Here is a 16846-nt window from a genome sequence, read left to right as displayed (position 1 = left end):
GTCCAATATGGTTATATTTCTTCTTTATGCTATTCCATTATGTTGAGGAGTATAAGGAGAATTTATCTCATGATCAACACCATGTTCTGCATAAAATGATTCAACTATCTTGGATGTGTATTCGTCACCTTCATCTGTTTGCAACACCTTGATCTTCTTTTCACTTTGGTTTTCGACAAGCATCTTGAATCTCTTAAAGATTTCAAATACTTTATCCTTTTTCTTGATCACATATATTCACAACTTTCGACTAAACTCATCAAAAACGAAACAAAATACTTGTTTCCACCAATGATATGCTCCTCAAAAGGACCACATACGTCTGAATGTACAACTTCGAGTATGCATGAGGATCTCATTGGCATAGTCGAAATGAAAGACTTCTTGAACTATTTTCCGACTAGACAAACTTCACAGAGTTTGTCAGGCATCTCAAGATTTGGTATACCAATTACCATATCTTGAGTTATCAGTTGATTGAGCGATCTAAAATTCAGATGACCAAACCTCAGATGCCACAACCAACTATTTTTATGGTCGACAACTATTTTCAGACATTGTACCTCAGTCGAACTGATCATGGTCTTAAATGTTATATTATTCGAAAGAGGAGTTTTCAAGACCAAGTTATTATGGATGTCTAAAAGTTCTAAGGCTCAATCTTTCATAACCACTAAGAACCCATTTTTGACCAGTTGTCCAACACTTAGCATATTGCACTTCATTCTAGGGACATAAAATACATCTTTGATCAAGTCCATTACTCCTTTGAATAACTATGTTGCTAGTACATTCAGCTTGCAACGAGCTATTATCAGTAAGTTTAACCTTGCTCTTCTTCGACTCATCGAAATCTACTAACCATACTTTTCGACCAGTCATGTGATTCGAGCGGCCAGAGTTGAGGAACCAGATCATGGATTCGACATGGTCATCTACAACTGCAGCCATAACCACCATATCATCATAATCATATGAATCTTGACGTGCAAGATTCACTCCTTTGTCCTTGCCTTTTGTCGATCCCTTATCTTTCATTTACCAACAATGCTTGGCTAAATGGCCCCATTTTTCACAATTATTGCATTGCAGACCTTTTTCTCTTCTTTGTCTTTCTGATAGGAATTTCCTTCTCCTCTTTTCGAGGATTCAAAAGCTCTATCATCGACCTTATTCTTGTGAGGATTCGACCAAGACTTCTTGCCCTGAGTCTTGTCAAATTTGCCTTTGAACTTGTTGAAACCACCATTCTTATGCAATGACTGAGCATGTAGTGCTTGTATCGATTTTTGAACTCATTTCCTTTCGATAATCCTAATCTCATACGCCTCCAACGAACCAACCAAATCTTCCAATTTTAGGGTTTCAAGATTGTTGGACTCTTTAGTAGCTACGATAACGTGATCAAAATGAGATGTCAATGTACACATTACTTTATCAACTATCATCTTATCAGTTGGGGTTTCACCATAACTTTTCATGAGATTGAGGAGTTTTTGCACCTTCGAGACATATCCTGCAATATTTTTGTCTTCTCCCATCGATAAATCATATTATCGTCGCAAAGTTTGCAACTTGACAACCTTGACTTTCTCGCCTCCTTCATAGTACTTGACAAGAATACCCCATGCCTCCTTCATCGATTCAACATGAGAAATTCTTTCAAAATTAGCCACATCAACCATTGATTGGATGTAAAACGTCGTCTTGCAATCCTTCTTCTTGGCATCCTTGCGAGCGGTTCTCTGTGCGTCAGTTGCATCTTCACCAACCGTAGGAACACCATTAATAACCATTTCTAGGGTTTCATGAAAGTCAAATAGAGTTTGCATTTTCTTTCTCCATTGAAGTCAATTCTTGTCGTCAAGAGTTGGAAGGGAGTTTGGTAAATTTCTGTTACCATTCATCTTTGCAGCGATTGATTAACAACAACCCACGATCCCGGAAACACGATGTCTGACGTGTGATTCTTGAAAACACGATCAAGAATCTAATCAGAGCTCTAGATATCAATTTGTTAGTGCGTGAGACACTTTTAGTGAGGAGAGAAAGAGAAATAATAAGAAAATAAGGATTGTACTATTGAATTGAATTAAAACTGAATTACAAATTGTCTATTTATATACACCTAAGTGACTTGACTACTTAGTAAAATAACAAACTAAGTAACAAATCATAAATCCTAATTAGCTTTGGGCTTAGGCCACGCAATTCAAATTGGATTATATCTAATATCTCAACAATTTTAAGGCCTAAGACGTGTAAAGAATTTTAAGTTTTATGATTTATTTTAATTTTTTGTGTATGTAAATTTTAGTTTGTATTTTAATTTTCATCATTCATTTTAGTTTATATATAATTTTTATCATTTATTTTAATATTTTTAAAAACATTTTTAGAATTCATTTTAAACAAATTTAAAAAACCTATAAAGTATGACTGTTTTCAAAACTATATATTTAAAAATATCAAATTGTTAAGAACTTTAGAGGAATTACTTAGAAAATGGCAAAATGTGCAAAATTTAGTCTCACCAGAATTGAATCAAGGTACAATGAGATGCTAGACTATGTTATCCACCGTTTATATATTAAATTTTAATCAACATGTATTGAAACATTTTTCAATTATATAATTTTATAGGCCTAATTATTTAGCATTTGAGGTCTATTTTAAAGGCCCAAAATATTGAGGCCTAAGGCGATGACCTAATTCGCCTTGGGTTTGGACCGACCCTGATTTCTATTAGGAATGCGTCTTTTTTTTTGACACTAACATAGTCTCGACTTTTGTTTTTAATTTATTGCTATGTTTACTATTTGGTATGAAAATCTTCATTGACTTTAGTAAATGATAGAACTCCAAGATTTATTCGATTATGTTCTAATAATGTTTTACTTTTTGGGGTTCTAACAGTGTTGTGCTTTTTGGGTTCTAATACAAGTAGAAGTAATACCGTTGGAAAATCAGCAAGCATTATTTAGAGGAAAGTTTGTTTGGATTTGCGAGGGATTATTGTACAGCTCAGATATTTCTTTTCTCACTAAACATATAGAATTGTTGCACATTATAGAAAAACATACAAAGAATTGTACAACTCAGCTATTTCTTTTCAAACTGGTATGTGAGGGATTATTATTCATTGTGAGTTGCAATTTAGTACACCTTGTATCCGTTGTCCATATGTGTTATTTTCTTTTCTGAATTTTGATTCTTCATTTGCCATCTATTTCAATTGAAGACTTGTGATCCTTCCATATTACCTATATTCTCTACTTTACTTAGAGGTAAAGTTTCTGTCAGTATTCAAGTTTTCAAATTGAATGTTTAGACAATTTAGTTGTCCTTGAGTTTATATGAACATTCATTAGTATGATTGAAGATGTTGACACAAATAAAATTGTGTTCATCTATTTCCCATCCTATAAAAACTTATGTATGCTAACAATTCAGGTCCAACATTCACTACAAGAAAACGTTGTTATATCCAACTTACTACATGATCACTTTGTTTATTGTGATGGCATGAGTGTTTTGACTCAAAACTGCTATGGATATCAAGATTTTTGACTAGTTTTATAACTATTGTTAATTATCTTTTTTTTTATAATATTTATCAATCTTTCATGCAAGGAAAACTTATCGATTAGATATAGCACCACAAGGTAAGCATCATGGTGTTAATAAATTGGTTATGATGCGTTCTAAAAAGAAAAATTAAAATAAGGTTTTAGTTTAAACAAATTATGGTATGTCTTAAAAATATATTTGAAAAAACCTAACGTCGCAAAAAATTGTCGCTAATATAAATATGCAATAATGTTAGCGATGGTCAAAGGAGACATTAATGCTGACGTTTAATGCTATAGCTCGGTTAGGACCAACACTAAAGTATGACAGACAAGCCATTTTTTTGCTATCCCATCATAAGTAAACATGTGGCAAAGAGTAGTGTCAAACCTGGTTGACGCTACATGATGACGTATAATTTGTTAGCGTTGTTATAGACTGACGCTGCAAATGACGTGTAAAACTTATTTGTTAAGGGGCAAACCAATTACATATAAGCATCTGTTACATGTAAGCGTCATCCCTTCGAACAATGCGTTAGAACAAGATTTAGAACGAGATTTGATTTTGCATCTATACCTTTGAGTTTTGATGATAACAATGTAATATTTGTGTGAGAACAATTTTGGTACTCTAATGGTTTGTTATTGTGTAGCTTTAACAGTTAGTTCTGATTCTGAGTTTATGACGTGAAACATCACCAGTTTCTGAACATTGTGTTCCAATTCCGCTTTTGCACTAATCATGAGAAGTTATGAAAGATGTTCAAGTTGCTGCTACAATGATCTTTACGCTTCTGTGTTGATTCACTCCTGAGAAGTTTCTGAGGAGACGTTATGTTGCTGTTGTAACGTTATCTCGGTTTAGGCTTCTCGACATGATTCTAATCATCAAGCTTCTGAAGAATGGAAAGCTTCTAAAGTTGTATTACTTAGCTGAAGATTCTGAAGATCCTAAGTCAGACATTGGCGTTATCAAGGTTCTGACTGAAGAGTCTGAAGATTATGAAGATACTGAAGATCTCAAGTCAGACTGCTGACACTGTCAAGGTTCTGACTGAAGATTATGAAGCTTTTGAATCCAGTTGTATGTTTCTTTATTTCATACTTCATCAACTTTCATCAAAAGCCAATGAATTTGAAGATAAGATCAAAATGAATACATGATCAAATAATATATGATACAAAATCAAATATTCCTTCCACTACCTGATATCGTGGGAAAAAGACGTACTATACATCCCACCTGTCACTGTAATTATGGGCGAAGGACAATACTATGTGGGAAAAGGGCATACTATACATCACACTTGTCACTGTAATTTTCAACCTTACCACAATAGTAACCTTCAGAAGTTTGATAGTTGAGAAACCAAATCTTGTTGGTATATGTAGAGTTTCTTAATACTTTAAGGGAGAACAAACAAAGAAGAAGAATCATAGTGAAGTTTGTGATAATCATATGTGAATTCTTTTATAATTGCATTGTTAAAAGGGTGAAGCTTGTAGAGTTAAGGACCATTTCAGCAATAACCTATCTTAGTTAAAGTTTTACATCAATGCTAAAAAAGTAGTTGTGCTCGAAATATACTTAGAAACATCTCACACTTGTTTTTTTATCCTTATTAAAAAATATAAACTAACCAAAGAATCAGAGACCACCAACCTTGAAGAAAATGAATCGTTTGAACTAGATGCTTGTCTAGAAATGAAACCCCCTTACAAATGAAGAAGACATAAAAAAATGTCTTTTACGTGACCCAATACCATTAAAATAATCACCTAAAAATGAAAATGAAACCAAAAGGGTTGTAAAGGATCTCTTGAAATCAGGGTTCATTGCGGAGACGAAGTACACCACTTGGTTATCAAATGTTGTGTTAATAAAAAAATCAAATAACAAGTGGCACATGTGGGTCAAATACTCAAAACCTTAATCGAGCTTGCCCTAAAGACAAAAGTATAACATGACTTTATTAGAATTGGCCCCTTCTGTAACACCCCAAACCCCGAGACTTTTAATTAAATAATTACTTGAAAATTTAAGTTGCCAGCAACGACAATCCTCCAATAACAAATACATTCAGAAAACACGCAGCGGAAAAGAAAAAATTTGTACAACACATGTCATCGCATGCTCACATTCACTTAGGGTATCATTGCAGCAAAATCAAATAAATCATGATAATAAAACATGTTAACTTCAAAATAACTCCATAATAGTTATTAAATCTCAAAAAACATGTAATTCAACATCCAACATAATAAAAGAAAACATTGTTCTCCCCCCAATGTTACAGAATCAGAGCATGACGACTAAAAAATAAAACGATAACTAAAGAGAATAACTCCAAGAACTATTTCTCACTCACAACACAAACTCCACTCATGAGTATCTACAAGATGTCCATGGTGGACAACATCAAAACAAATGGGGTGAGAATTCATATCAATAATATAAATGGCATAAACTGCAAGATAGAATTACAAACATCTACACATTCAATCACAAACACACCACATCACTTTACAACCATATTCTCACATCCAAAACAACACCATACACAACCATAATTACGCATATACTCATTTATAAAAATCATATCAACAAATACACATGCTAATCATACCAACATCCGCACATCAAGTATTCTCATCCATATAACACATCACCAAATGATCATTCACAAATGCAACACTAATGCAACTGTACTCAACTACTGACTCAACATGCATCACACACACGCACGCACGCACACACACACGCACGCATACACACACGCACACGCACATGCGCACGTGCACCCACACACACGACAATTAAAATCATTTTTCTATTCGCCATTAGAACCACACCAAACAATAACATTTTTAAATTTATATTTTAAGAACCTAAAACCGACTACTCGCTCCCGATCCACACACACGCACACACAAGCACACACACGCATGTGACAATCAAAATTATTTTTCTATTCGCCATTAGAACCACACCAAACAATTTCGCTTGTGTTTATTCTAAGTATTTTTTTTCAAAACTCAAAATGTTTGTATTCAAAAACTCTATATTTTCTATGTAACAAAAAATCTTTAACATTTTTAAATTTGTATTTTAAGCACCTTTCAATTAAAATCACACGGAGACGGCTCAAAAAGCATAACAGTAATCATAATGACTTCAATTACAACACCAATTACAACACCCGCAACCACATCCTCGACCACAACTGCATACGCCGAAAGAGCTTTTGAGTGTGCATGTAAGAAGTTCAACTACTACCCTCAAAAATACATAAACTTTAAGAAGTTCAACTACTACCCTCAAAAATACATAAACTTAAAGAGAGGATGAAAAATATGGAAGGACAATATGAAAGAAAATAAGAGATGAAGAATATATGTCAGAGAAAATAAGAGATATATATAAGACATACAACGGGTAGGATAGTATTTCAAAGAGAGCACGCATCAACACAGTAAATAAGCCTTCTGATGTATCTAACTAATAACTAACTAGGCCTTGAAATATATAAGGGCTTGTATGCAAGACCAATAGGCATCAAGCTAAACATCTTCTAGTATTATAAATAGTTTAATCTACTACTTTTACACTCTGCTCCACACCTAAAAAAGGATGATGCCTCCTTCACCCTTCAGACTTTTTAATGCCCTTTTTTAATTTCAACTGCTTCTTCAGATATATGAGGGGCTTTGAAAGCTCATCATTGTCAATCCTTAAGCAGGTAGGACAGCGCCACTCTTTGCCAGAAGCAGACTTCAAGTCAAACAAAAAAATATCAGCATGCATACCTTAAACTTAATTAAAGAAATATACTAGTTGCAGTGGAAAATGTAAGCATATTTAAGATGAACTTATTTAAATGGTAAACATGACAACGCACTTCACATCAGATTTATCGATTCTCCATCATTGTATAGCTCACATTCAAACTTTTTCGGAAGAATTTTTGTTTTAAAGCGTCATATTAGTTAAATCATTTTGGTTCTACATGAGTTATTTCATAAACACTACTTCACGAGGCAGAAATACATGACTTCCCACAACATGGCAAATTACTTTCAATATATTTAAACCAACTTTCCAATTTTAAACCAACACTTTTATTTAAAAAATTATTAATATTATTGTCACACATACCGCTTCTGCAGATGGTGGTGGTGGGCTGAATGCTGTAATGTCAGTTGATGGTGTGGACAATTGGTGGGAATGATCGTTGTCCACATTACGGCGAAACATATGGGATTGCTTAGAAACTTGAATTGATGGTGGGCTGGGTGGTTGCAGGTTGCTCCGCGGAATGCGGTTGAGGGTGCTTCGCTTTCTGCGGGTGATGGTTACTGCTTTTTGGAAGAGATTGGGTGCAGGAGAGAGAGGCTGTGATATTTTGAAATCAGATCACAGTAATGAAGAATGAAATAAAATTGTGACAGAATTTACAATAACTAAAAACTCCAAAGGGGTTCAAAATTTAAATTATTCTATGTATGCTATAACCAGATTATGATCAGAAATTCTATAGACATGATAGAAAAATTAATTTGAAGATAGCTATAAACTAGAATAATTAAACCAGCATGTTGATTTGTTGCAGAAAAATAATGAATGCTGCAGAAAAATTTACTGCAGAAACAGGCAAAGTATAAAACTAAACTTACGCTATCATCTCCAATTTCAAATGAGCCATCCGTTTTCGGCATAGAAGGTTCTGAAGGCGGGGGAGCGTTTAGATCCAAATCTCGAACTACTTTTCCAGAACCAGCTGCATTTCTTCTTCTTCTTCTTACGTAAACATAGCGGAAGTCTCTTGTGTCAATTTGCTTTTCCTCAGATGAACTCATCCTGAAATATTCTCAAGTCATGAACAAAATAAAGGGATTAGATTATGTTGACGCATGGAAATAAAAGTTACATAACTGAATAAACAACTATAGAACTAGTTACATAGTAATCATCCACTCTAAATCTTGCAATCCATCAAAACAAAGAATCTAGGAGATAGATCATTTTACTTATTGGCAATAGAGAATTGTGGTATTTTGGAATATAATGATATCATTTTGAAAGCTATGACAAACAGTAAACTTGCAACTAAGCTGATGACGATTAACTACAAAATGAAAAGTAATTCATGAACAACACAAGTAGATTATAAAAAGAGATCAATGCATAAGCAATTGAGATCATATGTTTTTATCAAGTCTAGCTTAGAGGCTGATTTAGGTTTCCCCCAAAAACTGCCCTAACCCTAATTTACAGCACAGGTTGTTAAATTGTCAATACTCAAACATTCAATGTCAGGATTTTTTACTCTTTATTGCACAATCAGAAGCAAGATCTTAACAATCCATCAAAACTCACTCCAAAAACAGCATCAATGTAAATGGATTATAAGCAAACATCAAACACAATTTACAAGATATCAAGATTTAAAAATTCCCCTTAAACAAACAGAAACCACCTCCGATCCTATCCCTACTTCAAAAACATCTTCCATTTGACAGACAGGAAAGATAAACACGCAAAAAAAATCTCCTATTTATTTACTTATGAATAACCAGTAAACACCAAAACCACCTCCAAACCCTACTCTCCAACTAGCTAGCAAGAAAAGATAGAGAAAAAAAACTTCGTTACCGATGATCAAGCAGCACATATCAACATTTCTGGATTCCTAGAGAATCAATCAGCATTGCAACTCCAATTCGTAGTAATTCACAATTGCAAACAATTAAAAGAAGCATGATTGATAAGCATAAACAATTGTAGTAGATTGAGCATACCTGAACGCTAGCTGATGAGTGAAATGCTGCAGATAGGTGAAATGAACGAGGTCGAGAAAGCGACCCAAGGCTGTATCTGAGATGAGAAGTGCTAATAGAATAAAAGAGAGTAACGGATGGTTGATGAGTATATATATATATTGACGATGACTACGTCATTCAAGTTTGACATTTTTTGTTGTTTTTCTATAAAATAATAAAAAAGTTCAAAAATGGAAGGAGTAAAACAAGGAAAAATTGCATCAAGGTTTCTCTCAGTAGCGTTTTTTCTTGTCTCCGTTTGGAAAAGCGGATTGAGAATAGAATTGAGTCTCTATGTTGGGTACCTTATTGCTCAAGCTGGATATCTACGTTATTAGTTTTGGTTTTTCCCACGGTTTTGATGGAAAGCGGAAAGCATAATAATTGCGGTTACCTTTAAATTTAAGTAAACTTTTCTGGTTCATTTACTCTTTGATTTAAGAGATTATTATTTACGGAATTTTGCGGACATATTAGTTTATCTATTTTAAAATGATAGTGTTTAAATTTTTTAATAATTTTATTATCGGATATTGCATTTATATTAAATTAATCTTATTAATATATTAAAAGTAATATAAGAATAATAATTAAATGATATAATATTAAAAAAATGACAACCATTTTTATATTAAAAAATGAGAAATTACATTCAAATTTAATTAATATACTTTCAAATTAATATTACTTGGTATGAATTCAACACTCACACAAAACATAAGATTAGTATTAAGGTTTTTTATCAGTAAAGTTTTATAGTTCATTTAGTCTTTGATTTAAAAGATTATTATATTAGTCTATCTGTTTTAAAATAGTCGTTTAAGATTTTTAATATAAATTAAAAAATTTAATAATTTTATTATTGGATATTGCATTTTTACTAAATTAATTTTATAAATGTATTAAAAGTAATGTAAGAGTAATAATTAAATGATATAATTAAAAAAAATAAAAATAATTTCTATATTCAAAAATGAGAATTACATTAATTTTGAAACAAATTTAATTTACTAAAACCAGGATTGAAAGGAAGAATAAAAATAAAAATATTTGTATATTTAATTTAATTTTGATATTTATTTTTTAAATTAGAATTTGTTCATATCCAATGTCAAATTTAATATACTTACATACATCGAATCCAAAAGATATTTAGTGCATTGGAAAAATTGTCTATTTTATTTATTAAAGCCTGTACATTAGATTTGAAAACATATTTAAAACGTTCAGAAAGTAGTCTATATTAGATTGATTTTTTTTTTTAAATATCATATATTTTTAAAAATTGAATAAAAATATATAGTATATATTATATTACAATGTTTATTTAATGCTAAATAAATATACAAAGTCAAAAGAATAGATCATTCAATTGACATTAATTTATTTTACTATTTCTTTTACATGAAATTCTAAATTTATTTTTATTAAAAATTGACTTATATAAATAACAATTAAATTTTTTTATGAGGAAAATTTTAAGTCATTTATTAACAATTATTTTTGCTTTTTAGGAACTTTATCCCTTTTTTTTTCAATCCATCATAAGGATTGATTTCAATTTTTCTTTAAGGTTCATTTTTTCCGATCGTAATATTTTCATTATCAATGTTTAATATTTTGAATGTTTATGTTTGAAATATATAGTGTGTCATTAGCGTCTTAAATGATTGTTTTTGACCGTTTCACGCATATCATTAACGGTTGTTGTAGAATAATGTGTTGAGTGTTGATTATCAATAAATAAACAACTAAGATTTGTTTATGGACAATAAAGAAAATCGATAAATTCATTTATTTTTATATTTTGATTTAGTCAAAAAAATCGAAGTAAAAGATTTTTTATTTTTTACATAAAAAATAAAATAAAATATGGACTTTTCCCGTCGATGTTTTATTGCACCGAGATAATAGATTACTTCTATTGCAAAAAGATAGTGAATGGAAAATATTAAAACTAACATGCATTATTTCCTTTTTCAATTGTTTATCATTCACCAAATTTCTTAGTGAAACAACAAAATTGCAGTATGATCAGAAATACATTTTTCAATATTGTCAACTGAAGAAAATAAACAACAACAACAACAATATTATATGAGATAGATTGCAAGAACTGAAAAATTATTTGTTTGAGATTGGTGTTAGAACAAAAATACAAAACAAAAGAGTTTTCAAGTCTTGCAATCCATCCAAAAGAATGATGTTTACGAGTATATATATATATATATATATATATATATATATATATATATATATATATATATATATATATATATATATATATATATATATGAGTTAGATTTATTTAGAGTAAAACTTGGTGAACGGATCCTTTTATATCAAATCCTGGGTATCATACCCCTCAGTTATTAGGGAACCCGGTGAAATAGATTATTTAATTATTTAATAAAAATTAAAATAAAAAGAAAGGCGTCATTTTTAAAGAAATAAAAAACAAAAGTTACAGTCTCTAGGATTCAAAGCTTAACCCTGAGGTTTCAAAGCAGCAAGAACATGCCCAAATGAGGCCGAAAACACTCATCACTATGCCAAACAAGGGATTAGACAGCGCTTTTTTTGACATTAGACAGCGCTTAAAAGCGCTGGCTATACTGGCGCTGGTATAGGTCTTAGACAGCGCTTAATTTACTAAAAAAGCGCTGGCATAGGGGGGGTTTAGACAGCGCTTTTACTGAAAAAGCGCTGTCTAAACCCCCCCTATGCCAGCGCTTTTATTAAAAAAGCGCTGGCATAGGTGGTTAATTCAACAAAATATAGTGTAAAAAAGCGCTGGCATAGGGTGGGCTATACCAGCGCTTTTACAAACCAACTTTTTTTATATTAAATTCAAGATCAAGCAATTAAGATCCAAAGTAGAAATAGTTTTAAGTAAACCACATAGAACATTTCAAGTTTCTAGCCACTGCATCTGTCAACAGACATTTTCAGTAGTTGTGATGAAGTTACCTGACCTCATTGTAACACATGTAATTCAATACAGAACAATTAAGACTATATATTAAAAGTTTTAGATCAAACATCAAACACTGCAACTGTTTTATTTTCAAAATACATAGAAACTTTTAGCATAGAACTAGAAAGCTAGACATGACAATGTTGTTAAGCAGAAAGACCAGCTTCTTCGAGCAGCTGTTTCACCTTAGTGATGTAATCACTCATTGCTTCATCCTTGGATTTTCCTGCAAAATAAATAAATATAATTTTGACTGTTGCATTGAAACTATAGATTGACGATGTCTTAGTGTCGTGTTTGTGTCGGTATTTCATAGCACAAAAGCACCATAACAAAATATTCACACTAAAAACCGAAACTTATAACTTTTTCTACCTTCAACAGCCTTCCATGCATCCCATTTAGCTCTGTCTTTCTGGCTGAAAATCCCAGGACGAGCTGTAAATCATACACAAAATCATGAACAATCATAATCCATAAGCCTTATTGCCTAGGGCATTTCTGTATTAGCCTACTTGAGTTTATCTACCGACATAAACATTAGCGAAACTGTTTAGAAGATCTTATAGAAATAGCTTATGACATGTCCATAAGTTGTTTTCAACTTATAACGGTTTGTTCGGCCTTAAGCTTGTGCCGGCCCTAACCCTCCACTCGTTATTGCAGGAAGGTGACAGTGAGGATTCAAAAGTGGAAATATCGATTTGAAAATGACTTCTTAAATAAAAGAAAACTCACCGGTGGTAACAGGTCCAAGAGTGGCTTGCTTGTACAATCCATAAAGGATAAGCAAGTTTTCATTTGATGGACTCTCTTTTAGAGTCTTGACTTTCGCAGCATGCTCCTCAAAATCCTCCTGCATCACATTAACCAAGTGTGTAATGCTTGAAGTAATCATTTACTTATACTTATAAGCATAATATCAAGCACATGCAGAATTTTGATACTATTTCTATGAAAATGAAAAACATTACATGTTATGTTCATGTTCAGTACAGAGATCAGATTTAACATTCCTGCATAAAATTCAGCAAACAGTTTGAATCACATCATTTGAATAACAGGGTTTTTTCATACTGATAGCATTGAACAATTCCCAGTAACCGATTGCTGATAAAGAACTCCCCCAATTATAGTAAAAAGCAAACAAACCAGACCAGCAGGACTAGCATGCTTATCCCAAATCGTCACATTAATAGCCACCGTGAGAAACTTATTCACAACCCCAGTAACCGTAAAAGCAGTAGCCGAAACCGCTTTTCTCGCAGCAAATCCAAAGAAACTGATAAGCAAACCAAACACACAAGACAAAGAAACCGCAAGAAACGCATTCATCTCAAACAAACTCCCGGTACTCTAATATCCTTTAAGAATAATAGTAATTAGTAAATTCATAACCATGTAATAATGTTGCAAACAGTTAGAAAGCCATCGCTTAAATCAAAAACATAGCAGAGGATATAACTACAGATATATGAGATTCAAATAATTACCTTTTAGCTTTGTCAATACTTTTGGAAATTAGATCAAAATCCATGTCAAAGAAACCAAGCTGCAGCGTATAAAACACCAAGTCCATCTTCTGCCCCACTGCAACAGTCTTGGTTTCTGTTATCTTGAGATGTTCCAGGGCTTTCTCCTAATACATGGGATAGAGTGATGACTTGATTCCAGCAGCATAAAGGAGATGAGCAATCAATTATAAATGCAATGCATACCTTATCCCCAATCCGGATGAAAAACAAGGATTTTGCCAAGTGAGCCTCGCGGACTTCACTCTCACCTAAGTTTTCCTCAGCATCAGCAATCCTAAAATGAGACATTCACATGGACTATCATAAGTGCAAGGATAATTAAATTTGTCACTTTTCAAATAACAGCTTGTATCTCGAGGAATTGCAATTAGAAAGAAAAAAAAAACAATTACTATGACCCAGCCTTGGTATTTATCCTTCTCCCAGTATTTTAGGTTTTCAAATGGTACTTGCTGAGTTGAAATTTCCATATTTTCACTAAAAAAAATAATTATCTTTTCTATGTTGAAAATGAAGAGCAGTAAGTCCTACAAAGTATGCGGGTTCTAGCAATAGATATGTCGTACTCCCATAAACAGGTCAAATTCATCAATCGATAATTCTATTTCTAGGTTCTCTAGCAACATGCAGATATCACAGTCACAGCCAAATAGCAAAGCTACAAAGAGGGGTTCACTTTACGCCATCTTCAGTATGGTAGCACCATTGCATCTTTTCCTAAAATATGGAGGGCATGGATTACAGTTCTACTGTGTCTGCTCTCCCAGGGTGAAAATAAAATAATTTGATCAATCATATCTCATTCTTAACTCAGTACGCACTCAGCCCAAAGAAAACAACCATGTCAAAATCAATTTTACACTTCTAGAATTGCTTTTGACTCATCCAAGATGAAAACCAAACATACACTAGCTAAAAGAATCAACTTAGTTCAGAACCTCAGTGATAACAGTGGTGATGATTAAGATCAATAACCAGCAAAACATATGAACAGAAAAACACTTGCCAAATCCATTAGTACAATTCAGATAAGTAAATCTCATATAATATAGTTAATTGAAAAAATAAACATCAAGGAGCCATCAGTGTGCTATACTTAGATGGTAACCCTATTATTGTAAAATTTTCTGCAATTCAAAATCCGAAATTTTCAATTGGGGTTTACAGCACCCAACCCCAAAAATCTCAAGGTAATGAAAAAAGCAAAAGAGAGACTCACTTTTCGTCAAGCTTCTTAAGCTCATCGTCAATTTTAGCACGCATAGAGTCCAAAAGGGTACGATCCATATCCAAAACAGAATCGGCGACTAGGGTTTCGTATAAAGGGACCATATCTGTACAAAACAAAAACACAAAAGGGAATTAGGGTTTATATAGAATAGAAAATAGTTGAAAGAAGAGGGAAAGATTGAAACCATGATCCTTGACGAATGTGAAGACATCCTCCTTGAATCCAACTTTGTCAATGTCTTGAACATCGGGTTGTTTGAGGAGGAAAAGCTTGTCGGCGAGGACGAGTTGTGGCTGCTGAGACTCTTCTCCTTCCGATGATGCCATTGCCGCTTATGCTTCACCGCACGATGCAAATCTAACTCTCTTTACAGGATGCCATTGCCGCTTATTTTAATTTTTTTTTTTAATTTAAAGACTTTAGACAGCGCTTTACCAAAAGCGCTGTCTAAAGTCTATATTTATAAGCGCTTTCTAAAAGCGCTGTCTAAGGGGGGGTCTTAGACAGCGCTTTTAGAAAGCGCTGTCTAAGACCCCCCATTAGACAGCGCTTTTATTATTTTCTTGGAACATTTTCCGTGTTTCTTTTTAATTTTAACCTTAGACAGCGCTTTCTTTTAAAAGCGCTGTCTAAGATGCGCTGTTAAAAGTCATTTTTGGCGTAGTGCATGTTGCTATTGGCTCAGATGCCATAAATGGTTCTCAAACCAGACTAAGAAAGTACAAGAATTCCGTACAAACCTACAAATATACCATTTTAAAGCTAGAAGAATGCTTATATCTTCCATGTCATTCGTCGTCACCAATTTTCCTAAGAACGTTATATCATTCTAAGATTTTCAAATCGACCAAATCACAACATGCCTAATTATAAGCCACCCCTAAGCCTATAGGGATCATGAATAGGAAAAAATATAAGAAAAAGGGTAAAAAAAACTCCCTAGGTAGGATTACAGACCAACCCAACCAACTAAAAGTCTTATGCTAGACAGAAACCACTACATCACAAGTAACAAATAGGTAATACAGTGACTAGGGAAGCCTCGAACAAAAAGGGAAAGAGACACACTCCGAACTAATGATGATCCCCCCTCTTTAATAAATTCTACCTAGTAGGAATCTTATCCAGGAAATGTTGCCAAGAGAAAACAACTAATTTAGAGAGGGTGATAAGGGGTAAATGCATCGTGTTTCTTGTTTATTTTATTTCTGTTTTCATGAGTGTTTGCATCATTTTAGTTCTATTTTATGCGTTTTCATCTTCTTTTCATGTTTTTAGGTAATAAGAAGGTATTGAACTGAATCGGGGTGAAAAAGGCCAAAGATCGTACAAAATAGGCTTTTCTCATAAAAAAAATTGTGACCAACATTGCATGACCGTGTCCCATGACACGACCCGTGTTGGCCCCTTGAATCCCCTCCCATAAAAGCAAGCCAAGGCTGACATGACATGGTTGAGTTCCCTGACACGGGTCATGTCAGCTTGCCAGGCAATTACGAATTCTTGATTTTGAGTCATTTTTGTGAATGATTGGCATCCATAACCTCCCAATCATTAATGATTAGTGATTATAAGTAGTTAAGCACGGAATTATTGGCTATTATGAGTCACTTATGGTCTAATGTAGTATAAATAAAGGCTTAGGATTAAAGGAAAGTCATCACTTTATCACCTATCATCCTAGACTTTTGCTAATTTTCTTTGTTGTTTT

General features: G+C 33.0%; 3 protein-coding genes across 4 annotated transcripts; all 3 read right to left on the bottom strand.

The window, feature by feature from the left end:
• Positions 1-6968: 6968 nt before the first annotated feature.
• On the bottom strand, positions 6969-9658 carry LOC127132764 (uncharacterized). Of its 2 annotated transcripts, XM_051061702.1 has the most exons (5): positions 9372-9658; positions 9226-9254; positions 8247-8430; positions 7729-7965; positions 6969-7344 (listed from the first exon to the last, which is right to left on the bottom strand). In XM_051061702.1, the coding sequence occupies exons 3-5, from the start codon at positions 8427-8429 to the stop codon at positions 7216-7218; spliced, it is 549 nt and encodes a 182-aa protein (XP_050917659.1). In that variant the 5' UTR covers position 8430; positions 9226-9254; positions 9372-9658; the 3' UTR covers positions 6969-7215. The 2 variants fall into 2 exon arrangements, with proteins under 2 accessions (XP_050917659.1, XP_050917654.1); XM_051061697.1 differs by lacking the exon at positions 9226-9254 and having other exon boundaries at positions 9372-9652.
• Positions 9659-12386: 2728 nt separating this feature from the next.
• Positions 12387-13282, bottom strand: LOC127132653 (acyl-CoA-binding domain-containing protein 1). Its single transcript, XM_051061648.1, has 3 exons — positions 13108-13282; positions 12745-12807; positions 12387-12595 (listed from the first exon to the last, which is right to left on the bottom strand). Exons 1-3 carry the CDS (start codon positions 13265-13267, stop codon positions 12516-12518), a joined length of 303 nt encoding a protein of 100 aa, XP_050917605.1. The 5' UTR covers positions 13268-13282; the 3' UTR covers positions 12387-12515.
• Positions 13283-13852: 570 nt separating this feature from the next.
• LOC127132558 (26S proteasome non-ATPase regulatory subunit 6 homolog) lies at positions 13853-15509 on the bottom strand. The gene is made up of 3 exons (XM_051061546.1): positions 15320-15509; positions 15124-15238; positions 13853-14178 (listed from the first exon to the last, which is right to left on the bottom strand). The coding sequence occupies exons 1-3, from the start codon at positions 15459-15461 to the stop codon at positions 13908-13910; spliced, it is 528 nt and encodes a 175-aa protein (XP_050917503.1). The 5' UTR covers positions 15462-15509; the 3' UTR covers positions 13853-13907.
• Between the last annotated feature and the right edge of the window lie 1337 nt (positions 15510-16846).

The sequence above is a fragment of the Lathyrus oleraceus genome, chromosome 1 (genome assembly GCF_024323335.1).
Source record: "Lathyrus oleraceus cultivar Zhongwan6 chromosome 1, CAAS_Psat_ZW6_1.0, whole genome shotgun sequence".
NCBI classification, from domain to species: domain Eukaryota; kingdom Viridiplantae; phylum Streptophyta; class Magnoliopsida; order Fabales; family Fabaceae; genus Lathyrus; species Lathyrus oleraceus.
Note: the sequence above shows the minus strand (reverse complement) of the source record. Positions and strands in the feature narration are given on the sequence as shown.